General features: G+C 40.2%; 1 protein-coding gene across 4 annotated transcripts in view; it reads right to left on the bottom strand.

The window, feature by feature from the left end:
* Positions 1-3,687: 3,687 nt before the first annotated feature.
* The window catches only part of atxn3 (ataxin 3), a 46,369-nt gene continuing 24,261 nt past the window's right edge, over positions 3,688-25,795 (bottom strand). For all 4 annotated transcript variants that reach the window (XM_086002813.1, XM_086002814.1, XM_086002811.1 and 1 more), the window contains 5 exons: positions 24,793-24,931; positions 23,862-24,031; positions 10,280-10,412; positions 8,085-8,158; positions 3,688-7,453 (listed from right to left, as the gene is read on the bottom strand). In XM_086002813.1, the coding sequence (XP_085858939.1) occupies positions 7,362-7,453; positions 8,085-8,158; positions 10,280-10,412; positions 23,862-24,031; positions 24,793-24,931 (608 nt within the window). In that variant the 3' untranslated portion in view covers positions 3,688-7,361. The remainder of the gene's footprint in view (positions 7,454-8,084; positions 8,159-10,279; positions 10,413-23,861; positions 24,032-24,792; positions 24,932-25,795) is intronic.

Below are 25,795 nucleotides of genomic sequence, written 5' to 3'. Positions count from 1 at the left end.
CTGTTTGACTAGTCTGTGGGACAGCTCTTCCAATTTTGGCACAAGTCCCCAGGTGTTAGGGAGGAGGACTTTTCAGGGTCGACTGGGCTGGGTGTGCCGTTGTCGTGTCCGAAGCCAGTTGTCCATCCAGTTTTATTATTATTGTTTCCATAGTGGTTTGTTACAACTGAGTGGCTAGCAAGCCATTTCAGAGGGCAGTTAAGAGTCAAACACATTGCTGTGGGTCTGGAGTCACATATAGGCCAGACCAGGTAAGGATTAGTGAATCAAATGGGTTTTAAGAACAATCCGATAGCTTCATGGCCACCATTACTGATACTAGCTTTTTATTCCAGATTTATTTAATTTAAATTAAATACATTGTGAAGAAGAGCAGAAAATTGCAAAAGGACAGATAGTTTATGCAAGTAGTCAGTGTTGTGTATGTACCTTTAAGAGAGAACTGCTTTTATACTGTAGTACCGGCAGTGACCACACCTGTATATAATGCCGTAGCAGGCTTCTGTACTTTCAGTTCCAGCATACCCTCTGTTCAGTAAACACCTGTTATTACCGTTCTCCTGCAGTCCGTGTGTTATTGATACGCGGACACTACAGTCAGAATGATGGTAGATGCAGTTTAATGCAACAAATTGTGAGGCAGTAAACTTTGGACACAAGAATGGCAGATAGGAATACAATCCAAAAAGGGGAAATACTGGCGGGGGGGGGGGGGGGGGGAGAAAGAGAGCAGGAATACAGTAGATAGATAGAGATTTAAGGATACAGGTATAGAAGCCATTGAAGCGGGCTTGCAAGTTCAAAAAGTGATGAAAAGGGCCAACAGGATGCCAGGCTTCATCACAAGAGGTATAAAATGTCAAAGTTATGAAATATTACTACGTTGCTCAGACCTCATCTGGAATAGTGTGTTCAGTTTTAGGCACCCCACCTTAAGATAAACTGACCTTGGAAGGAGCCCAGCAACACTTCACAGGATGATACCTGCAGTGAAGGGATTCTATTCAGAGACTAGATAATGGATAATATTCTCTGGTAATGAGGAAGTTAAGGGGTTAACTAATTGAAGTATTTAAAATACTAAAGGGAATTGACAAGGTAGATGGTGAATGAATGTAGCAGGGGAATTTATAACAAAACTTAGGCGCAGAATTTGCTGGAGTGGGGCGTCTCGCGGCGTGCACTGTTAGTTAAGCTTGATTCTGCACCCTTCAGCTCAAACAAGTTTTGCCAACAAAGTTGCTGGAATTGTGATCTGATAACAGCGCGGTGAAGGCAACAGTGCCTCTAGGACCTTGGTGAACAATGCAACAACCAGTGCATCTCCTTAACCAATGAGATTGAAGGATTGAGAAATAAAGCGGAAGGACTGAGAATCCTTTGTCTTTACTTCAAAATAGGAAGCATTGTGAATTCACTTTTTTTTTTGCTTTGTCTGCTTTATTCATTCACCAATATATTCAGTTATTTACAGGCGGATCATGAAGAACATTAGTTTGCAGTTCTCTTCATGCCAGCTATCCCCATCATTTCAACCACCACAGGTACAGTCAGAATTAAATAGAACAGTAAGGACTTCTAGTGTCCTTTTCAGTATTTAACAGCAAAAAAAATGTATCCGTTAAAAAAACACTGCTGTAGGAATCTGCAGACATTAATGATTTGGATTGTGGTTTGTGCTACTGAAGCCTGCTCATATCCAATTTAACAGTCACACTTGTGGGTCTGTCAAAATGTGATTTACATCTACTTCTGCATTGGATTTCACAAATTTTCACTTGGACTTCAGCAAATCCATCGACTTATGTTTTAAATAGGTCAAAAGAAGTCAATGTACAAATTAAAAGATCCATTGTCTCAAACTAAAAATGGAGGGTTAACACAGCAACATGCTGAACCAAGACGGGGGGAGGGGTGGTGGAGAATGTGATCGCCCATCATTACCATAAAAGAACCTGAACAAATGGAAGCAAAACAGCAATTAGGTACCTGGGACGTGTATATCTAGAATAAGTTTTTACCATTTCTAGTGTTTAACTCTGCAGTAAAATTCCTCTCTGAATTGGACAAAGTGCAGGAGATCAAGTTTGAGAAGAATAAGAGAACATGAGGTAAATTAGGAAGTAATGATTAGTGAAGCTAAGCTTGAGGTTTCAAAAGCCTGAAACTGTAGAGGGCGGGGGGCAGGGGGAGAAAGAAAATGGGGGAAATTTTAACCACACCAGCCAGTGTCATCGGGACCCGACTGCAATTTTAACCCGAGGCCGGCCAGGGCGAGCAGTGATCCTTGCCCGCTAGGCCAAACCTACCGGAAGCTGCATGGAGGGCTAGAAGAGGCCCAGTGAGGTAATTTGTTTAACATTGTTAGGTTTCCTTGTGAGCCAGGAGAAGCGGAGTGCTCCTCTCAGCCTCCCCTGTTTTTCTCCACCCGCTGACCAGAGAGAATTGGATAAATGCTTGAAGGGAAAACATTAACAGGGCAATGAGGAAAGAGCAGGGGAGCGGGACTAATTGGATAGCTCTACCAAAGAGCTGGCACAGGCACAACGGGCCGAATGGCCTCCTGTGCTGGATCATTCTATAATTCTATGCAATAGGCAGAATCTTTAAGACAGGCAAAACAGGTATGATTGAACCAATCTGCAGTTACAAGATCGGATAGAAGCGGAAAATCAAGCTAGAATATCAGTTATTTCATTGGCACAAATAGAAGGTTCAGGAATTTGAAGCAACAGCGGGACCAGGAAAAGGCAGCAGAAAATTCTGAAAGATCTTAGTTGTGTGATCTATAGTGCCAAACTGATTTACAGAGTTTGTTGCAGAGTATTCTGCAATAGGTGGATACAAGACAATCATATGTCATATACAAACAAGTAGAAACAAAATATCTGCACAGAATGAGGCCATGACTAAGCCCACGATTGTGAGGACAGCACTAAATATTTTAAGTTTCAATAAAATATTAAAAATGTTTGGTGTCAAGAACTTCTAGTAAACCACTGGATCTGATTACCGTGGATGATTAGAAGTAAGTTTCCATAGGCATCTCTGAACATGGAAAGAGAAAACTACAAAAAACCGAGTATTATAAAAATTAGGCCTTGCAAAGACAAATCATCATAGCATTCAGTGTTTTCTATAATTGCAAAATCATAATCACTACACAAGAAATAAGCAGATATTAACTGCAACCAGGTGTTAAGTAACTGAATTCACAAACTATAGTTGTGTTCAATAGTGTACTAGATAATGAAATTAAACATTATACAAGGATTTAAGATCTGAAAAATTAAAATATTGCTGTTTATTAAAATAGTTATTCTTTTAAAAAAGTTGTCGTGAGAGAAAATGCTTTTCAAACACTTCCGTCTTAATTCAATATTTCTTTGGCTTACTTAACTACTTGTAATAATTAGTTGGTTTGCTGCTTATTCAGCATCTTTTAACGTGTTGTCAATGAGTATTTTTTAATCTGGATTTCCCGGTTTTGTGTTACCTAATTCTATTTACAGCTGAACTGCAAACTGTCTCAGTACTCCAGACAGTTCAGTTTCAGACAACTCATTATCTCTAAAAGACGGAATTGCACGTTTAACCAGTAAAAACATATACACGTGTCGGAAGTGCTTATCAGCTCATTACGTCATTATGACTGAACAGAAAATGACTCACAGTAAAACACATACGTCCAATTCCAAAAATGCAACTTTATTTGATACAGTGACATGGATACTATTTAGAGACCAACACATCTTATCTCCAGTGTGCACACGCAAAAAGTGTTGCAAAGCACATTTAATCATAGGTTACGCCAGCTGCCTCCTTGGCAAAGTGAAACAAGATAGTAAGGGACTCTTATTTCTTCCGACATTCGTTACTGTCTTGGTCTTTAACTTAAAAGAAGCCGAGTTCAAATTGCGATATTTGTTACTGCGGGCAACTTCTAATACATAAAGAAATTAAAATCCAAACTTCAGTAAATACCACCAACATAAAAGTATTGCAACTGTTTCAGCAAACACTTAAAACATTGCCACATTTAAAAAAAAAAATAAAGTAGCCGGAGATTATAGTAGTTTAAAATTATGCTATAGTTTGGAGGTGATACGGTTAAAAACACACTAAAAGCTGCAAAAAGAGCCAAGTTCTGGTTTTCATTTTCTGTTCAATGACCCCTTTCCTGAAAGCCCCGACTGTATCTGAGGTGAGGTTCTACAGGCAGTCGCCCTCTGGTTCCTTACAAAAGAGGCTATTTTTTCCATGAGCCTAGAGACTGTGTGTCAACAGGCTGTTCCTCTAGAGGCCAAGGACTGGATAGCGATCAGAAGCAGAAACTCGGTTTGATTTTTCCTTCTGTTACTCCAGGTACATGGAGGCCAATGATCCTGCCCACTGTCATAGAAACATAGAAGATAGGAGCAGGAGTAGGCCATTCGGCCCCTCGAGCCTGCTCCGCCATTCAATGAGATCATGGCTGATCATCCAAATCCAGTACCCTGTCCCTGCTTTCTCCCCATATCCCTTGATCCCTTTAGCCTTAAGATATATATCTAACTCCTTCTTGAATATATTTAATGAATTGGCCTCTACTGCCTTCTGTGGTAGAGAATTCCACAGGTTCACCACTCTCTGGGTGAAGAAATTCCTCATCTCTGTCCTAAAAGGCCTACCCCTTATCCTTAGACTGTGACCCCTGGTTCTGGACTCCCCGGCCATCGGGAACATCCTTCCTGCATCTAGTCTGTCTAATCCTGTTAGAATTTTATAAGTTTCAATGAGATCCCCTCTCATTCTTCTAAACTCCAGCGAGTATAAGCCCAATCGACCCAATCTCTCCTCATAGTCATTCCTGCCATCCCAGGTATCAGCCTGGTGAATCTTCGCTGCACTCCCTCTATGGCAAGAACATCCTTCCTCAGATAAGGCGACCAAAACTGCACACAATACTCAAGGTGTGGTCTCACCACGGCCCTGTACAACTGCAAGACATCCTTGTTCCTGTACTCGAACCCTCTCGTTACAAAGGCCAACATACCATTTGCCTTCTTAACCACCTGCTGCACCTGCATGCTTACCTTCAGCGACTGGTGCACAAGGACACCCAGGTCTCGTTGCACTTCCCCTTCTCCCAACCTATTGCCATTCAGATAATAATCTGTCTTCCTGTTTTTGACACCAAAGTGGATAACCTCGCATTTATCCACGTTATATTGCATCTGCCATGCTTCTGCCCAATCACCCAACCTGTCCAAATCATACTGGAGTTTCTCGGCATTCTCCTCACAGCACACACGCCCACCCAGCTTTGTGTCGTCTGCAAACTTGTCAATCCAACTGAGATCAGGTCAACTTTTCCCAGGCCAAGGACTGAATCTGGTCAAGAAACTATTTTACAGAATTTTCTCTGGCAAATTTGTTTGCCAGCTTCCCGATAAGTCAATGGTTAAATACTGTGCATGGTATCACACTATGCCACAAAGCAGGACGCTCTCATGTTTGATTCCTGGCCTTTGAGGAATTGATTCACCTCAATCAGAATGGCAATGTGGCTGCTGCAAATGGCCTCAGTGTTCCCAGGCTAGGTGATGGGAGGATGGCAGAAGTGGGGGAGGTAAAAACAAAATTATCGCCCTGACCACTATCATGTGCTTCTGCTCAAAGATGTGAGTTTCCTTCTATGCAGATAATTCAGCTCAGCCATGATTCCACTGTGCCATCTTGCCCCTCACTTTAGAATAACCTGCTGACATGCACGGTTTAGACCAGTGTGTGAAGAATGCCACTTACACCATGGTGCTGGAGGGCTGCTAGTACCTGCAAAACTGTACTCCAGGTTACGTCAAAACCTTCGGGCGAGAGCAGAGAAATGAGGGAATGCAATACAAATACTGGCATTCTCTCCTCAAATTTGCATTGAATTAAAAAAAATGCATTTTACAATTTAAAACAATTTGTTCTTGGGATGAGGACAACAAAGGCAAAGCAACATTTATTACTCATTCTAGTTGCCCTGAGGGCATTAAGAGTCCAGCACACAGTGGGAGACTGGAGTCACGTGTAGATCAGACTTACCCGAAGGTCATTAATGAACCGGTTGGGTTTTTAATGACAAACCGGCAGCTTTCATGGTCAATTATTCCTGGTACTAGCTCACTTATTATCTGATTTATTGAATTCAATTTCAAAATATGCCACAGTGGGATTGAACCCCTGACCTCTAGCTCCAGTACCAGAACCACTAGGCTACCATAGCTACAGTATTATTCTGAAGGCCTAAATTCGAGCCATGGACAAATAACCAATCATTTGCCAAAGGTTAAGAAGTTTGAGCATGCAGAAGAAAGGATACAGACTGCAACAGATTACACTATTTTATCTTGGTCCATACAATCAAACACATGGCCTTTATACAGACGTTAATATGCAGTGTAAGCATCAAGAAATCTCAATATACAGCAATTTTGACTGTGTTTATATTATTCAATCATAGGAATACAGCATACAATCCATAAAATACACACAGCCAGCATCTAGTCCCTTCTATTTCCCAGTGAAAAACTTGATATGAAACCACATTTAAAAAAAAGACTGAGCTGACCTCACATTGATGATTAAATGCAGTTTGCTTTAGGTCATGTAATTCAATTTTTTACACTTATGTTCCCTGGTAGGATCTTCAAGTGAAATTAACAGATTAAAGTGCAGATTCGAGGACTTAAAAAAAGAACCTGCATAACTCCAGTACACATTAAACATATGTGAACTATATGTGAGAGAACAATTAAACAGCATTTAAATACCAATGCAAGGTCAACATCCGAACAAAAACAATTCTGCAAACTTTCAAGTGTCAAAAAACCCACAAAGCTCACATGTTGCATATCATCTCCCTCAACACCTCCGAAATTTAAATGAACCTGATTTTCACATATGCAACAGGTAAGGGATTTAAAACAATTATATTCATTTTCAAAAAGAACATAACATTTCAGTATTTTTTCTTTCTAGGTCCCATCATTGGTTATACAATTAAACCATGAAATGCCAAAACACAAGGTTTATATGGGTGCAAAATCTTTCAACTCTTCCCTGTAATTTACTCAACTAGGTTGTGCATGAAGAGGGCATTTCAGAAGGTAAGGTGCTACAACTGAAGGCCAGAAACTTTAAACCTTGTAGTTTTATACCACAAATGATCCCATAAGACAGCCGCAAATGCTATTTGCATCAAGAGTGAATGTAATCTTTGCTCCCTCTGAAAACATATGTATATTTCTCTTTGTGGCTGAACTACAAGGGGAGTGCAGTTCACGCGCATCAGCAATGAGAGTACAGTTGTTGCTGGTACTTTAGTTTTCGTATTAACTTCCTTCCCCTTTTGAATTATCATTGGCATCAGCTCCTAGTGATTTCGACAGATCTACTTGAGGCAGCTCTCGTTCCGTGACGGCAGCTATTGATAGGGGGAGAAAAAAAAGCTTATTGGTTCTAAATATCACAACTTTTATAAGTCAGGTGAAGAAAGGATGTCCTCATCCCAACCTTAAAAGCTTGGAATGTATTATGTTTTATTTATTTTTTATCACATGCGATATTTGCGGTATATGGCATATACTATCCTAAAACATCAGATGATGGATCAATGCCAGCTCTATAGATGCTTCACATAAAAACTGATACATTATAAACCTACATGCTCAGGAATTCCTTATGGGCATACTGCATTCAATGAAAAATATTAAAATCTTTGCGCACACACATACAGGTAAACTAAAACTTAACAAAAGCAACAGCAACTCTTTCTCGGTCTTTCAGATTAGCTTTTATGCAGAAAGCCACTGCAATACTCCATAGGTAAAAACCCTTTGGGAAGGAGATAATCCGAACAATCGCACACCCTCAACAGGAAACTACAAATAAAGTTCAGTTAATCGAATTCTTGTATGCAGGATTTTATTAAATAGGATTACGATCATCACAAAAAGCAAAGCTTAATGATTAAGACACATAAGAAAGCTAGTACCTATTTTAAATATAGTGTTAATCCTATTGAATAAATAGTACTAACAGATTAGGAAACATACCAGATTTTGTCTTCAGTGCAGCACAGCTTTGTTTTTCTGGTTGATCTGAATTTTCAGGTTGAACTTGTTGCTTCCTGGCAGAAACAAAATGTATGGATGGAGACATAAGGCATTCCATAATATACCTAGCAGTACTTGCAATGTGTAGCTTCTCTGTTGCTCCTAAATATAGCCAGATATTCTCTACTGGGATAAATTAATTGTGAACAACACTGATTAATAGTTTAACATGCAAGAAGTGGTATGTGTAAATGCTGAACACTAAAAAAGTTTAAAATGATGATTTTAACTCTTAAGAGTGTCATGATTTATTTGAAGATAGTTATCTCTTTTACAGCAGAAGTCTGCAAAAGTAGGCTATTGGGAGAGTTTTGCCTTGTGCTCAGGATACTGGGATTATTGCTTATTCTTTTCCCATGGGGCCGTTAAAATCTACTGGGTGCACTAGATTATCACACTGTCAATTTACTTATGGGGCCGGAGTTCAATTGAAGCCAGACTGATGAAATGACCATCTCGCAGCCACCCCCCGCCCCCCCCCGGTTGCCTGTCAGGATTCCATGGAATTAGTTTGCACAATGCAAACTCAGTTCCTAACAGATGTGGGTCCACAGCACAAAAATGCTCCTACGTTGGCATGAATTGGCAACTTTCACAGATGCTATTAAGCTATGAAGAATACTGAATTGTGAAGAGAGCAGAAAATTGCAAAAGGACAGATAATTTATGCAAGTAGACAGAATGATGGTAGATGCAGTGTAATGCAACAAATTGTGAGGCAGTAAACTTTGGATACAAGAATGGCAGATAGGAATACAATCCAAATGGGGAACTGCTGGGGGGGAGCAGGAATAGATACATAAGAGATTTAGGGATACAGGTATCAAAGTAATTAAAGCAGGCTGACAAGTGCAAAAGTGATGCAAAGGGGCAACAGGTTGCCAGGCTTCATCACAAGAGGTATAAAATGTCAAAATTATGAAGTATTACTTCATTGGTCAGACCTTGTCTGGAATATTGTGTTCAGTTTTATGCACCCCATCAAGATAAACTGACCTTGGAAGGAGCCCAGCAATACAGTAAACTCTTTTGTATCTGGCACCTATGGGACCAGGATGGTGCCGGTTAATGAAAAATTCAGGATAACAGAGAGGTATACCTACCAAGGCAATTTTTAACACAAACAAAAATAAAAACCACTGACTAACTCGGCCACCATGGGAGACTCGGCCTCGGCAAAACGAGTGCTGGATAGATTCGGCAAGGTTAGCGGTTATCTATTTTGCCGGTTATTAAAGTGTTCCAGATGATTAAGTGCCATTTAAACAAGAGTTTACTGTAATTCACAGGATGATACCTGCAGTGAAGGGACTTAACTTAGAGACTAGGTAATGGATAATATTCTCTGGTAATGAGGAAGTTAAGGGGTTATCTAATTGAAGTATTTAAAATACTGAAGGGAATTGACAGGGTAGATAGGGAATTTATAACGAAACATAATCTTAGAATTCAAACTAAGTTGACTAAAAGCAAATCCAGAAAACATTTCTTCACACAGAAGAACTGTGTGAATGTAAAGCCTAAGAAGGCCATAGATGCCGTATCAATTGAGATATTGAAAATGGAGGTGGGTACTCATTTGGGAAGATGAAGTATTAAAGATTGTGGAGACAGGGCAGGGAATTGGGACTAAATGGTAGAGCTACAACAGCTAACAAAGTGGCGGAACAGGCACAATTACCTACTCTTGATCCTATGTAATTTCACTCAGATGGCTAGTAGAAGAAATTGAAAACAAATCCAACTTGTAGAAGTATGACGTATTCTTTTGAGGCTGGGGCTAAGAAATTGCTGAGACTAGAGTGGAGAGATAGGAAGCAAGCAAGCTACTTCAAACTGTAGCTGACTAGTATTTGGAAGTGCTCAATACTGACACTGGTGACTCAAACAGAAAAATTCCCTGTTCCTACTTCAATATCTCTTGCCTCAATGAGCACAAAAGTTAATCAAAAGAAAAATACTTGCAAAGTCTATTTTAAAGGAGAAGAAAGAAAACCTCAGAAAAATTGGCAATAACAAATATTAATACTGTGAAAGTGCAAAGAAACTCAGTCCTCAAAGGGTCAAAGTCACACATATTCTATCATGGACATTAAGCCAAGTGTTGTAGCAGTCCAGATCTATGGTCTGCTTGCCTCTCAAAGTATGCTTGTCTACGTCTTCGTAGCTCCTCTGCCGTAGGAGCTTCAGTTTGATTTGTCCCTGAAGGTTGTGCAATATCATTCTGGGATGAGGTCACATCTGAATTTTCTGTATCTTGTCCAAAACCTAGGAGATTTATTAATAAGATTACGTTATTAAAAACAGCATAAATCCAAATGCTTAAAATGCTACATTTCAATGGTGATTTGAGGATCAAATAAACCTATAAAAGTGCTTTATTTTCTTTCCATTATTAGTTTTGTTCGGTTTTATTTAAGCTCTTTCCCACCTCTTCAAGTTCCTCTGCAACATTCCTAACTGGAAAGGGTGGGTAGGTGACTTGTACCAACACTTCTGCCATTATCGTGACACACGACTGGGTGTGCAGATCCAAATATTCTTCCCCTTTTTAGGACAAAAGTATTGCACTCCACATCCACTGACCAAGTATGGGAGTTTTCCATGTGGGAAATCATGGTAAAAAGCTCACCTTGTATGGCACAACACACTGGTAAACCAGTGTGCTATGGTTCCAGTGCCTTGCCGAAAAGGCTACAGCAAACCAGATTGGGAGCCTCAGTGGTCACACTAGTCGACTGATATTTTTGCATCTGATCACTGATGGTTAAAATGATCATTTAAATGACTGTAATGGTGGAACAGCAGGATTTTGCAGTCAGAATATAGGTGATGCCCAGTTATCACATGGAATGACAAGGTTCTTATTTTGTTAGCTTATCACAAAGATTATCTTTGCTAGTCAGTGTACAAAAAGATGCATTCCATCCCCCCCACCCCATCTTTACCCATCCTTCCTGAAGGCAGTGACTGAACCCTGGTATTCATGCACAAGCCTGACAGCAAGTGTCAAACGTGGGCAGAGCACCAGTCAAAACCAATCCTGTACCAAACCAATATTCACACACACACACTTCCAGCAGGGGTGACTGGATTGTGACCTGACTGCTTTCTTTCCTTCCCAGCTCAGAGGGCAATTTCAGCAATTGACTGCTGCCCCAGCTCAGATCAGGTAACTAAGTGAGGGACTGAAACTGGAACTTTCTGGTCTGTGCAGTTAAGTAGCACACTACATGACAGTTACCCAATGAGCAATCAGGGAATTCAAAAATGTAATACAGGAAACTTTGGTTTATCCGGAGGTTGTATGTCCGGAATACTTGATCTAACGGCAAAAATCAGGAGCTGTTTTCTGTAAGTTTTTTTTAGATCTCGTTCTTTTTTTTTTTCCCCAGTCAGCCACTGCATGGTCTGTAGCTATAGCAAGAGCTTCAGCTACAGACGCTTGCAGCTGCAGCCGACTCTTTAGAAGCTGTTGCTAAGCAACAGTGTTTGTTGTCAGATGGAGATGAAAACCTCCGTATGCTTCAACATTAACTTTTTATGTCCGGCAGTTTTGATAGATCGGCAACATGCCGGTCCCGTCAGTGCCGGATATCACAAAGTTTCCTGTATTCAACAAATTACCAGTGTACAACTATGAAACAGGTACAATGGAATCCACATCATTAAAAAGGGGTCCTCACTAAGGCGCAGTCCTTGAGAAATATATATACTTTCAAAAATGAGACGCTAACACACTTTTCGGAAATAAGTCCAGTTTTAAGTGGGGGAAAATTTTAATTCGGTGGAATACCTGATTAACACCTTTTATAAGAAAAATCCACATTGCTGTGGAATACAAAAGACACCATTCCTACATACAATTTATTTTTATGTCGTAATTCCATTTATTTCCATAATTTGTTCTACATGGAAACTCCAATGGACCTAGAGTTAAACTGCAAACTAACGTATTCTAGTGGACAGTTATCCTAATGATTAACAAATAGTTCTAATGGAAGGTCTGCATGTGAAATGTTAACTTTTCTTGTCTCTTTTAAAATGCTGACAAACCAGCTGTGCATTTCCAGCATTTTCTATTTGTATTTCATAATTTCAGCATTTGCAGTTTGTACATTTGCTGGAATCAGGTCAAGATATCTGTTCTGTGGTCATGACAAAGTAATTAAATACCTGTAGAAATGTGAAATAAGGCCAGTTAGCCCATCTGACTTGCCCAGTTATTTAGGATCATTTTCAACTCCCTCCGGAACCTGTTGCTTATATCATCATGCTAACCAGATCACTGAATACCCTCCTCTGATGACAGTAATTAGTCTAATTAATAGGGCTCATTAACATGCATTCCCTGATCATTCAATCCACTTTCTAAACTATAAATCTCATTTGCTTTTTGCTACACCTTTCTTTTGCTGGTTCTGAAACAGCTGAATTGAAAACAAATTATTTAAATATACGACAATTACAGTTCTGTTACAAAACACCTCATATTGCCGTTGCCTATATAACATTGTTCGCCAAACTTCATACGATAAGAAGCAGACTCCCTGGAATACATTTCCACACCAGCGTATCCACTATGGCAAAGTTCCGATAAGACCAACTCAATTTTGTAATTAGAAAGTTGTAGCAAAGTAAAACTGTAACCTCATCCATGAAAAAACAGAACTAAAATGGTACACCTTCTAGAAACTGGTCAGACTGCTGGGGCCAGGTTGCCCATTCTTTTGGTCACAGACCTTGCATGGCCCACAGAAACCCAACTCGGGAAAGGGCAGGAAATTAGCATTAAAAAAAAACACAACTAAAATTGAAAATCATATGGAGAAAAAAAAATGACAAACTGATTTGAAGGAGCCATCTAGGACCAGCAGAAGGCCATTCGGTCCATTGAGCCTTCTCTTGTTATTTTGTTAGTTGTGGCAAATGACAGACAATAGGCTGTGGTGCCAAGCTGAATTGCTCAGGCAGAGGCAATGAACTTTTTCTATTAGAAAGCAACAGAGATGCTGCTGAGTGCAACTGGAGAAAAAGAATCGAGGTCCGAGGTTCCAGCGTTGATACACAAGCATACAAGGCTATAATGAACAATGCTAACGGTGGGCGTCAGACCGTATCCTAATATATGTAGAGAACAAATGCACACAAATTTGTTTTGCTTAGACTGCAATCTCTGGGCTCCCCTGGTGATAAAACAAATTTAAATCGAGGAAGGATCCAAGTTAGATCCTTAGTTTGTATTGAATTAGTTCTTCTCCATCTGGGGAAGGGGGCACTAGAGGGATGGAATTCAACAAATAGCCTGAAAGCCCTGTACCAGAAGGGGATAAACAGCCAGGGGTCAAACCCCGCTGGAAGTGAGCATGGGAGGGCATCAGGTGAGGGCAGGATTGAGCTTGGCTGGAGCGCAACTGTGGGAGAATAGCTTGTGAACACTCAGTAAAGGAGAACATATAAAATATGGCCATTTGGGGAAAAATACTGTATCTCAGAAAAATGTCAGTTCATTCAGAAGAGGGTATAAACATGGCAATGAAAGAGGAACAAATATATAAAGTTTCCATCATTTTGAAATCATGCTTTCTGCTTTCCTTTGCCACAAAAGTATTCTACACAGCAGCTACCTCATCGATTTTATTGAGATATTTCTTTTAGTCTTTTTCCAATGAGAGAAAGTTGAGTTCTTATAGCATCTCTTCACAGCTCAATGATGAAAAACCAGAACAATTCTTGTTACCTTTCTATGAAGAGTTTAGAAGAATGAGAGGGGATCTCATTGAAACTTAAAGAATTCTGACAGGACTGGACAGGCTAGATGCAGGGAGGATGTTCCCGATGGTCGGGGAGTCCAGAACCAGGGGTCACAGTCTAAGGATAAGGGGTAGGCCTTTTAGGACAGAGATGAGGAGGAATTTCTTCACCCAGAGAGTGGTGAACCTGTGGAATTCTCTACCACAGAAGACAGTTGAGGCCAATTCATTAAATATATTCAAGAAGGAGTTAGATATATTTCTTAAGGTTAAAGGGATCAAGGGGTATGGGGAGAAAGCAGGGACCGGGTACTGAACTTGGATGATCAGCCATGATCGCATTGAATGGCGGAGCGGGCTCGAAGGGCCGAATGGCCTACTCCTGCTCCTATCTTCTATGTTTCTATGAACTTTATCTATTGCCTGTTTTTTTGTAGTACAATAACCAAATACCGAATACTCTATGTGTGTGGTTTTACCAATACTTTATACAGTGTCAGTATAATTTCCTTAAATGTACTCTGCAGGTCAAATAATTCATCCATGTACTGTCTTTGCCTCACAATTTTTCCTTTACAAGGTGTAAATGTCTTGTCAACCCTCCTTGTGCTCCAGCTACTGAACAATATACTGTTTAAGTTAGTACAGGAATCCCGCCCCAACCGTGGTTTTGCCAAACGCAGATTTCACGTATACACGGTTTCCACTCTGCGACAATTTTTGTCAACTGCAGCAGTGAAATGCGCATATCTGCAGTTTTAAATTTAGGAATAAGGTAAAAAACATGATTTTTATGCTATTTATATGCTTTTTATATTCTTTTTTAAATTGTGTTTATACTGAATTTGCCAACCGCGGTTTTACTAACCACGGGGGTTTTCAGAGACGTATTCCCAGCGGTTGGGGAGGGATTCCTGTATATGTCAGCACCAATATTCATTACCTTACATTTCCCAATGTTAATTCCCTCTGCCCGGTTACTAAGCCTTTGCTTATCGTCCTGAAGAATATCCCCTTCTTTGGAATATTCGACTTTGAGACAACTTGCCATCTGGGAATGCAGACTTTCTATTTAAAATACTCTGAAAGCTCAAATAAATACTATGAGCAGCAGCAGGTGTCCCAAACCCATTCCTATGGGACTCCATCAGTTTAGGTAGAACCATTGCAAAGTCCAATATTGGTTACACTGCAATAAAATACTTCACTGGTTAGCTAGAAAATTACTGCACTGATTTGTGACTGACATTTTAGGTGTGGTAGAACACAAAAACCTGCACGAGGATGGGTGGGACTCCAGATTTGCATCTTTACCACCAATACCTTCTTTGTTCCCTGTTGCCTAGTTAAATGTTTAGCTAGTTCACAACTTTTTCCAAAACCTCAAAAGCTTTCAGTTCAGCTATGTGACTTGTGAGCAACCTTACCAAATGTTTTCTAAATGCCAAAATATAGAATAGCAAACACGTTACACATTTAGTAACTATATAACGACCTCAAAAATTGCTCAATGTGTACAATTGTCTTTTCATAAATCCACTTTGGCTTGGATTCACAGTTTTCACTCTCGCTAATTACTTAGTAAGAGGTTTTTCCAAATCAGTTGGTACAGGCGAGTTGTCTGAGCTTTGCAATTTTCCATTATAGTATCCCTTACACTAACTTTAATCAAAATGTATTTAAGATCCAGAATTGCTGGAACGCACTTTAGGCTAGGGGCTACTGTCTGTGCTTTAATAACCATTTATGAGATAACTGTCCTCCTTTAATGTACCCTGTTACACCAACTAATATAACAAAAAAAATTAGCTGGTTCTTCAAATGAAGCTTCAAATATTGCAATACCTCATCGACCATTTCATCGCTGACCATTATTTTCTCCACCACCTCAGGGGCATCCACTGCCATTTGTTACTCAATTGGGAATATTAGCAACATCTTCCAGGGACAACCACTGTGAAAAATAATTTTAGAATTCAACCGTACTATCTTAACCCTCTCATCTGTAAACATATATTACTTAAAGTGTCTACAGTATGGTTAAAAAAAATCAAAATGTTACTTCACTATTACAGGATTACACTACAACCTTAATTGCAGATTTTAACCCACAATCATTATACAAGTGGGCTCTTTTGTACATCTAAATCCCTTTTTGAGGCTACTCTTCATAACTTCACACAAGTCACCTAATGGCAATAAGAAAATCAGCATTACCCAAAATGATGAAAAACAAACACATCATAAATTACAAAATAATTTTCAAAAATGTAAAACCTTATATAAATGAAGAGAATAATCTGTACTTTATGAAGAGCCACAACAACATTTCTTGTTTACATCTGGTATCTTAAAACCCAAAAGTGTTTCATCAAGGCATTTTAATCTCTACTACATTACTCCAAAGCAAATCCTCAGCATGAAACAAGCCTCCTGCAGCACCCAACCACTCCTCTCCCGCTGTGAAGCACTGATGTCTGCTGTTGCACTTCTGATTCTCCTTCCTTTAGCGGTCACTCTTAAATGAACTTCCAAACTTAAGAACGCCTCCAGTCTACTGCTACATAGCTAATCCCTTTGTAATAGTGTCAACACACCAAATGAAAAGGTAGCCAGAGAGAAAACCAAGCCAGATGTACTATAATGAGTCACCAACATCCACCAACAAAATTAGACTCGCTAGATTCCAATTATAAAACGAATGCTTTTCTTTGTAACTCAAATGGAAAAAAAGCCGTTACAAAATAACACTGTCTGCTAATCCACAAAGTCTTGGTTTCTTTGAGTAACCATTCAATTTCCCATGGTACACGGTAAGTCAGCTAACACAGCCACACTCTCGCTGGCTTCTGCTGTCTTTGTGTAGCTGTTGTTCTCTCTCTCTTTCCTATCTTTTATTTTTCTTCTTTTCTGTTTTCCCTGCCGCGCCCTCCCCCCCTTTAAATCTTGCTTTTGCTTATCTGTCATTATCTTCCTCTGCCTTTTTCTTCCTACTTTCTTTTCAGCTGGAACGGTATGGCAAGGGGAGAAGCCACTAACAGCTGAAGGCTGCAGTTTATGGGTGGCAGTTGAGAAAAATGCAGCCATCAGCATCCCCAAGACCCATCCCTTCCTCCAAACACTCATGCCCCTCAAACTTGTTCCGCCATTCAATCAGATCATGGACCATCTGTACCTCAACTCAATTTACCTGCCGTTGCTCCATATCCCTCGATATCCCTACCTAACAAAAGTCTATCGATCTCAGAGTTCAAAATTTTAATTGACCCAACAACCACAGCCTTTGGGGGAAAGAGTTCCAGATTTCCACTGCCCTGTGTGTGAAAACTGCTGCTGGATTTTCCTCCGAAATGGCCTAGCTCTAATTTTAAGATCATGTCCTTTTGTTCTGGACTTTTCCGCCAAAAGGCAGCAGTTGTTCTGGATCTACCCTATCAAATCCCTTAATTATTTAAAATACGATGATTAGGTCACCTCTCAACCTTCTAAACTCAAAGAACACAAACCAAGTTTATACAATTTGTTTCTCTCTGAAGTGGATGACCTCACACCTCCCCACACTGAACGCCATCTGCCATAGTTTTGCCCACTCATTTAATCTGTCCTGATTCCATCTACACAACTTACTGCCAATGTTCCCTCTAAGCTGTGCGGCCGTGCAGTAAGGGGAAGGTCCTGTGCAGGCCGCTCACCCGGCTTCTCCATGTAAATACCGCGCATGCGTGGACATTTAAAGGGACCGCGCACTAAAAGAAACAGGCTGCGCAGAACAAAGCGCAGCTTACAGGGAACACTGCCTACTATACCTAACTTGATCTCATCTGCAACTCTCTATTCCTTTATCCAAGTCATTAACATATATGGTGAAAAGATGAGGCTCCAATACAGATCCCCGTGGAACACCACTTATCACATCCTGTCAATCAGTGAACAACATTTTTATCCCTACACTCTGTCTCATACCTCCCAACCAATTACCAACTCCTGTCACAACATTAACTCACAATTCTGCCCACTTTCATTTTTGTTAATCTCTTGTGTGGAACCTTATCAAATGCCATCTAAAGTTCATATAGACAACATTCAGACACTTCCCTATCCACAATGCTAGTGACCTCCTCAAAAAATGTAACTAGATTAGCCAAGCATAACATACCCTTCACAAATCCACGCTGACTCTCTGACCAGCTCCTACTTGTCCAAATGCTCAGTCATTCTGCCTCTGATAGTTTCCAGTAACTTCCCCACAACTGATATTAAACTGACGGGTCTGTAGTTACTTAGTTTCTCCCTCCCTCCTGAGAGATGCTGTGGTCTTCAAATGAAAACTTTATGGAAGGCATTAAAAGAAAATTCAGTGGATAAATTTAATCATATTATTGTGAAATATATAATTTGTTTAAATCCTTATTTTAGACATTAGAAATTTAATTACTGATCAAAAAAAAAAATCAGAAAGCATTGAGTAATTTGTGAAAACCCATTGGCCAGATTGCACAATTACAGGGTGATATGCTCCAACTATTAAACAACAACTATTGTGTCATACAATGTGAAGCCGTTAACATTGAAAAGACCGATCACATCGCCACTTATAGGGGTAACCGGTACTGCAGGCACTGGAAGTTTTCAATGAAAAGTGGGTCACATGTACTGAATTTAATATATAATAGGTAGCGCTATTTTTCTTTTCAATTTTTCCATGTTATGCCCTTCCCTGCTGTTGTTGATTGCTACAAGGTGTTTAAGAGTGGTCAGAGTTTGTCTCGTAGGAAAGCACCTGGTTTCCGCCTGCCTATTTCTGCATGGTTGATATTGGATACTCATGTAAGGATTCCTGAATGTATCCTAACATTTTGTAACATCACATGCTACAACTCCAACACTCCATACTTTAGTGAATGCTTAAATGGGTAAGTTGCATATTTAAATTAAAAGGCTAATTTTTATTGGTGGTTAATAAGACTATACATTCTTGTCAAATTTATGAAGTGAAATTCTTGTTAAAAATTGCAGAATGGAGGCTGATTTTGTAATGAACTTACTTTAGTTATGAGGGGAGATTAGAAAAATTGGGACCTTTTCATTAGAACAGAAAAGGGCAAGAGGAGATCTGACAGGTGGTCAAAATTATATGGGGTTTTGATAAGGAAAAACTATTTCCACTGGTCAGTGAGTCAATAACTGAAGGGAGAAATTAAGATAAAAAAAATGAAGGAATAAGTTAGAAGCCTTTTTACGCATAATGTTACCTGAACATGTAACGCCTTAACAGAAAATGGTGGAAACAGAATCCATAATAATTTTTAAAAGGGAAGTGGATAAAAAAATATTTAAAAGGGTATAGGGAAAGGGGACTAAGTGGATAGCTGTTTGGGAGCCAGCGCATGCGCGATTGGCCTCCTTCTGTGCTGCAGAATTATATGATTCTAACTTCGTACTAACAAATTCTCTGAAATTCATGGCTTTGAAACTTTTGGCAATGCAGTTACGTTTGTGGATTGCTAACTATGGAGATAGAGCCATGTCAAAAGAAAAATTCACCCACTATGTTACTTATCAGCATTCAACTAGATATCTAATTCTAGGTACTTTACAATTATAGATTATTCCTAAGGGATATACCTAACTGATTCCCATAATGGGTTTATTTCATTGAAGTAACCCGGAAATAGACATAATTACACTTTGACATGTCCAAATATATGAAAATATTTATTCTACTTTAAAAATAAATATATACAGGAAACTTTGTTATATCCGGCACCGACAGGACCGAGCTGTTGCCGATCTAGCAAAACTGCCGGACATACAAAGTTAATGTTGAAACATACGGAGGTTTTCATTTCCGTATCCGACAACAAACACTGTTGCTTAGCAACAGCTTCAAACAGTTGGCCCGTACCTTGGAAGCATCTCTGTAGCTTAGCAACAGCTTCAGAGAGACTTTCCAGAGCCTGACTGTTGGGGAAAAAAAAGCCACGAGAAGAAAAAGAACCTAACAAAACGGCTCCTGATTTCTGCCGGTAGATCGAGGTTTCCGGACATACAACCTCTGGATAAACCAAAGTTTCCTGTATAGAAAAATAGAAGATAGGAGCAGGAGTAGGCCATTCAGCCCCTCGAGCCTGCTCCGCCATTCAATGAGATCATGGCTGATCATCCAAATTCAGTAACCTGTCCCTGCCTTCTCTCCATATCCCTTGATCCTTTTAGCCTTAAGAAATATATCCAACTCCTTCTTGAATATATTTAATGAATTGGCCTCTACTGCCTTCTGTGGTAGAGAATTCCACAGGTTCACCACTCTCTGGGTGAAGAAATTCCTCCTCATCTCTGTCCTAAATGGCTTACCCCTTATCCTTAGACTGTGACCCCTGGTTCTGGACTCCCCCGCCATCGGGAACATCCTTCCTGCATCTAGTCTGTCTAGTCCTGTTAGAATTTTATAAGTTTCAATGAGATCCCCTCTCATTCTTCTAAACTCCAGCGAATATAAGCCCAATCGACCCAATCTCTCCTCATACGTCATTCCTGCCATCCCAGGTATCAGCCTGGTGAATCTTCGCTGCACTCCCTCCATGGCAAGAACATCTTTCCTCAGATAAGGCGACCAAAACTGCACACAATACTCAAGATGTGGTCTCACCAAGGCCCTTTGATTTTTTTAAAAACTACAAACAAAGGTAAACATAAAAACATAGTTTTCATGTTTTATTTGTGAATCAGTTATAGAACAGAACAGTAATGAAACCTCTCCCTCTCGAGACTGTATGTACATACGGTATACAGTACAGCTTTGCTCTCTTTCCAGCCATGCAGGGATGTGAAGTCTATCACCTTCTTTTGTACATTTCTGTTTCAAAGGATAAAAACTATTTTAATCTTCTATCTGTCCAAATAACATATATAGTAACTGTAGAAATATGGTAATTTAAATTTATTCTAATTGAAATGAAAGAAAACTGAACATTAGGACCAGTGGTGATTTACCATATCTTGCTTTTCACAGAAAGGGCATCAAAATCATCAACAATTTAGACAAATATGAGGAGATAAACTAAACTTGGCAAAGTCCCAAACTCCAAATTGTTGTAGATCAATTGAAGCAGAGGGAAAAGTAGGGAAAAATATGAATGCTCCACACTGCCTTAGCAGTTTTTCCTCCACATACTTTGGCTGTGGGCTGAACATATAGCAGCTAAAACAAAAAAAAAAGAAAAAAAAAAGACACTTGCATTTCTATAGCGCCTTTCACGACCTCAGGACATCCCAAAGCGCTTTACAGCCAATAAAGTACTTTTGAAGTGTAGTCACTGTTGTAATGTAGGAAATGCGACAGTCAATTTGCGCACAGCAAGCTCCCACAAACAGCAATGAATTAAATGACCAGATCATCTGTTTTAGGTGATGGTTGAGGGATAAATGTTGGCCAGAATACTGGGTGAACTCCCTGCTCTTCTTCGAATAGTGCTATGGGACCTTTTACGTCCACCTGAAAGGGAAGATACGGCCTCGGTTTAACGTCTCATCTGAAAGACGGCCCAGAAGTGCCAGTCTAGATTATGTGCTCAGGTCCCTGCACTAGGGTTTGAACCACAACCTTCTGACTCAGGTGAGAGTGGTACGACTCAGCTAAGGCAGACACCTTTAAAGATTAGAAAATTACTCAGCAGGCAGAGAATTTGAAAATATTTTGCTACTGTTTTGCTAGGTCCTACTTACTTTTTGCAAGTTATTTGGTGTTTTAATAATCCAGTGCATTCTCCATATTTGGATGGCAATTGCCCAGTTTGCATGTGAATTGCTCCAAACGGATGCACAATGATGTAGCTGTACCTGACCCTGGTTCCAGCTTTTAATCACTTCAATGCTAAGCCGAGGGCCACTTCCCAATACAAACAAGTGACTTTAGAAGCACACACACCTCCCAGTGGGCACTAATTCAATGTCCATCATTCCATGTTAACTCTACACATGCTGCATACTTCTACAATAAAATATTATTGAGAGTCGGTACCGAGGTGGGCAAGAGCTGAAACCAGCAAAAGGCACAAGCATGCTATGCGTGTGAAAACCAGTGTACGAATGAGGAAATGTCTGTAACAATCCAGATATGATGAACAGCTGGCAGATTAAATTATCAAAAAACCTATTCAACAGTACTGTAAGAGAAAACGTTACATTATCGATCAGCTCCTAAGGAAAGATTACCAATATTTGAAGTTTAATTTGACACGGGAACAGCCCAGCTAAATTCCAGGAAAACCACTGCGAGAGCAGGAAGGAGTCTAAGGGATGGCACTGCATTTTTCCTGCTTGGTTCACAGAGCAACTCCAGTGTACAAGTGCAGTGGTTTCATGATTAGAGCAGACAATGGCTAGACAGGGTAGATGCTGGGAGGATGTTTCCCCTGGCTGGGGAGTCTAGAACCAGGGGTCACAGTCTCAGAATAAGGGGTCGGCTATTTAGGACTGAGATGAGGAGAAATTTCTTCACTCAGAGGGTTGTGGATCTTTGGCATTCTCTACCCCAGAGAGTTGTGGATGCTCAGTCGTTGAGTATATATTCAAGACTGAGATCAATAGATTTTTGGATTAAGATAATCAAGGGATGTGGGGGTAGTGCGGGAAGGTGGAGTTGAGGTAGAAGATCAGCCATGATCTCATTGAATGGTGGAGCAGGCTCGAAGGGCCGAATGGCCTACTCCTATTTCTTATGTTCTTAATGCATCATATTGCGCAGACCAAGATTTCAGCTTTAAGTCTGAGTTGAAACAGGGTATAAAGATACTCGCATCATTCCAGGCAACTTATTTTCTGAAAGCAACATCACAAAAAGCTACCATAATTTTTATGGCCACCAAACTATATTGGGTCAGACAGTTTTCTTGGCAAGATGAATTACTGTTTCAATAATAATAATAACTGGCTCAGCCATCGCTACACAAGCTAAAACCTGCAATGATCACCGGTAGGACCTTACTCTGAAAACAAGGATCTGAAATATAAGCTCCGGATTGGCATGTGCTCCGAGAACCTTACTGCTGAGAAACATCTCTAATCTTCTCCAAAAGAAAATCTAAGAACAGTTTACGGAATGCAGATTTTGTGGATGTATATAACCAAGTAAAATTCCATGCAGCAAGTTGGGATAAAATAGAAATACTGCATCGTCTATGTGTAACAGAACTGACTTCACCATTACTTAAGACTCTGGACAATCTACATGTATTAGGACAATGCCACAAATAACATTGCATCAGAATTGCACTTATTTTGTTTTCAAATTTAGCACTTTGCATTAAACGATGGAGGATTTCCAGGTCAGCATCACTGCACAATTTAAAGACATAATAACGATGAAAGCAAAAAAATAAAAAAAGGTCATTTTTTTGGTTAAACTGTTGCACCCATGCTTTTTGCAATGCACTGGATTATAGTTGCCAGTAATAAAATATTTATCAGCATGAATTCCCTTTTATGCGTGCTTGCCTTATGCAGTAAATGCAGGGAGATATACAAATAGCACCTAGATTTACGTATAGTTGATGGGAGGTTTGCTACCAGGTGAAGGTGTTACAGGGTTGTACAATCAATCAGTTAAAAGAAGAAAAACAGAACAGCTTGCAAATGCTTTTCATGTCTCTCAAATGTCCCAAGCGCCTCATATGAATTATTTTCAAGTGCAGTAACGGTTATATTGCAGGCAAGTGCAGCGGCTGTTTTATGTGCAGCAAGATTCCCACAAACACCAACAAGATGAATGCCCAGTTAATCTGGTTTTCTTCCCTGGTACTGGGTGATGGAGAAATGTTGGGCAGGTGGACTCTGCTTTAAAATAGTGCTAAAGGAGCTTCAATGCCCACTTGAACAGGCAGACAGGGCCTAGGTTTAATTCTGTCATTTCAAGGACAATACTTGTGACTGGGCAGTACTACCTCAGTAGGGCACCAACCCTCACCTTGCATGCTGAGGTGAATTGCTCTTCGCAGATCTGCTTCTTCATCTTCTGTCTCCATGTGTTGGCGGCTTAGTGTCAAAGCCCGCTGCAGATTTTCATCATCTTCATCCAGAACATTTGTAACTGATTTATTCACATCAACCGCTTGTTCCCAGTCATTGCTCTGTACCCTATAAAACACAATTAAAAAAAAAATGAATGGCCAGAATATGCCGTTGATAAATACACATGCAAAAGCCTCTTACAGTTGTTTCATTCTTACTGACTTTTAATCATATTCCATATACTGTTAATCCAATACAGGGTATTTTTTCCATTAGTCTTTTCCAGTGCTTGTGTTATTATCCACTGCAAGATATAAACAACCACATTTTGTTTTCCGGAACATTCCTGATCTTAGACTGGGGAAATGGGTTCCTAGAGGAAATAACTAGAGTTAAAATCAATCAACATCCAGGCTCCTAATAGGGTAGTACAGGAAACTTTGTGATATCCGGCACCGACGGGACCGAGCTGTTGCCGTCCCATCAAAACTGCCGGACAAACCAGCACTAATGTTAAAATATACGGAGCTTTTGAGCTCCGTATCTAGCAACAAACCCTGTTGCTTAGCAACAGCTTCTAAACAGCCGTCCGCAGCTTGCAAGCGTCTCTGTAGCTAAGCAACAGCTTTAGCTAGACCTTGCAGAGCCTGACTGGTGAAAAAAAAGCAACGAAAAGAAAAAAAACTTACTGAACCGACTCCTGAATTTTGCTGGTGGATCGAGCATTCCGGACAGTTAACCTCCGGATAAACCAAAGTTTCCTGTACTGGGAGTGTTGCCACACGGGAGTCAGACATTTACATGGCATAACAGGCCTAGAAATGAGGCATATCAGGTGGAGATTATTTTACAAAAGAAAGAATTTTAGCAGTTTTATTCCTCAGTACCTCTGACCAATTTCTGTTTGCTGATTTGCCTCCTCTCCGATTAGCTTTGGTCTCTCTCGTTGCACCACTCTCATCCTTTTTAGTAACTCATCAGCTTCACACTCTGGCAGTTCTCCTCTTACTACAAATATCGAATAACCTGGAGAAATTAAACAAGATTCACTCGTTTTACTACAAACTGACCCATACTCATCCATCCTAAATGTGTTCATTCTGACATAATCACAGGCCTCTCTTCAGGCGAACACCCCAGATTTAGTCATATTTTACTTTACCGACTGACAATGAACCTGGTAAAATACCTAATTAGTCAAGATCAAGGATCTCCGACTTTTTGGAACAATGGGCCGGATCCACATGGCATAACTACTAAATGGGCCACATTTGACTAAAAACACTTTTGTGTCAAGCAGAATCACGATTAAGCACAATGTCCTACACAACCGCTTTCTTTTCCGCTAAAACATTTGCACATTTATTGAAAACCATCTACAAAATCCAAGCCCCATGCATTAAAACTCCAAGGACCCCCCACCCCCCCTTGGCACTAAAATTCAGAAACTCATCACTAAAAATCCAAGCCCCCAGGATGCAAACAATCTATCCCCATACGTTAAGAAATTTGCAACAAACAATGCATACTAGAGTGCCAGCTTGGCTCAGTCCAAAACACGATCACCTCTGAATCAGCGTATCTGAACCAACGTTCTCGCTAAGCTGTGCAGCGTTATGGCGTTCCTGCGCAGGGCACTCACTGGCTTTACAATGGGAACAACCGTGCATGCGCGAAAAATTGAATGGGCTGCACAGCCAGTTAAAGGGCCTGCGCACCAAAAAAAACCAACAGCGACTATTGGTCTGAACCCCACACCAGGTTTTGAGATCACAATCTAGACGATGCCGCAATGCAGTGCCGAGGGAGTGCTGCATTACGGGAGGTGCCATTCTTTAGGTGGGGCATTAAACACTTTTTGAGGAAGAGCAGGGAGTTAGCAGGTTATCT

The sequence above is a fragment of the Somniosus microcephalus genome, chromosome 12, assembly GCF_052327205.1.
Source record: "Somniosus microcephalus isolate GS21.2 chromosome 12, FLI_Smic_1.0, whole genome shotgun sequence".
NCBI lineage: Eukaryota > Metazoa > Chordata > Chondrichthyes > Squaliformes > Somniosidae > Somniosus > Somniosus microcephalus.
The sequence above is the reverse complement of the archived record's forward strand: the minus strand, read 5'-3'. Positions and strand labels throughout refer to the sequence as shown.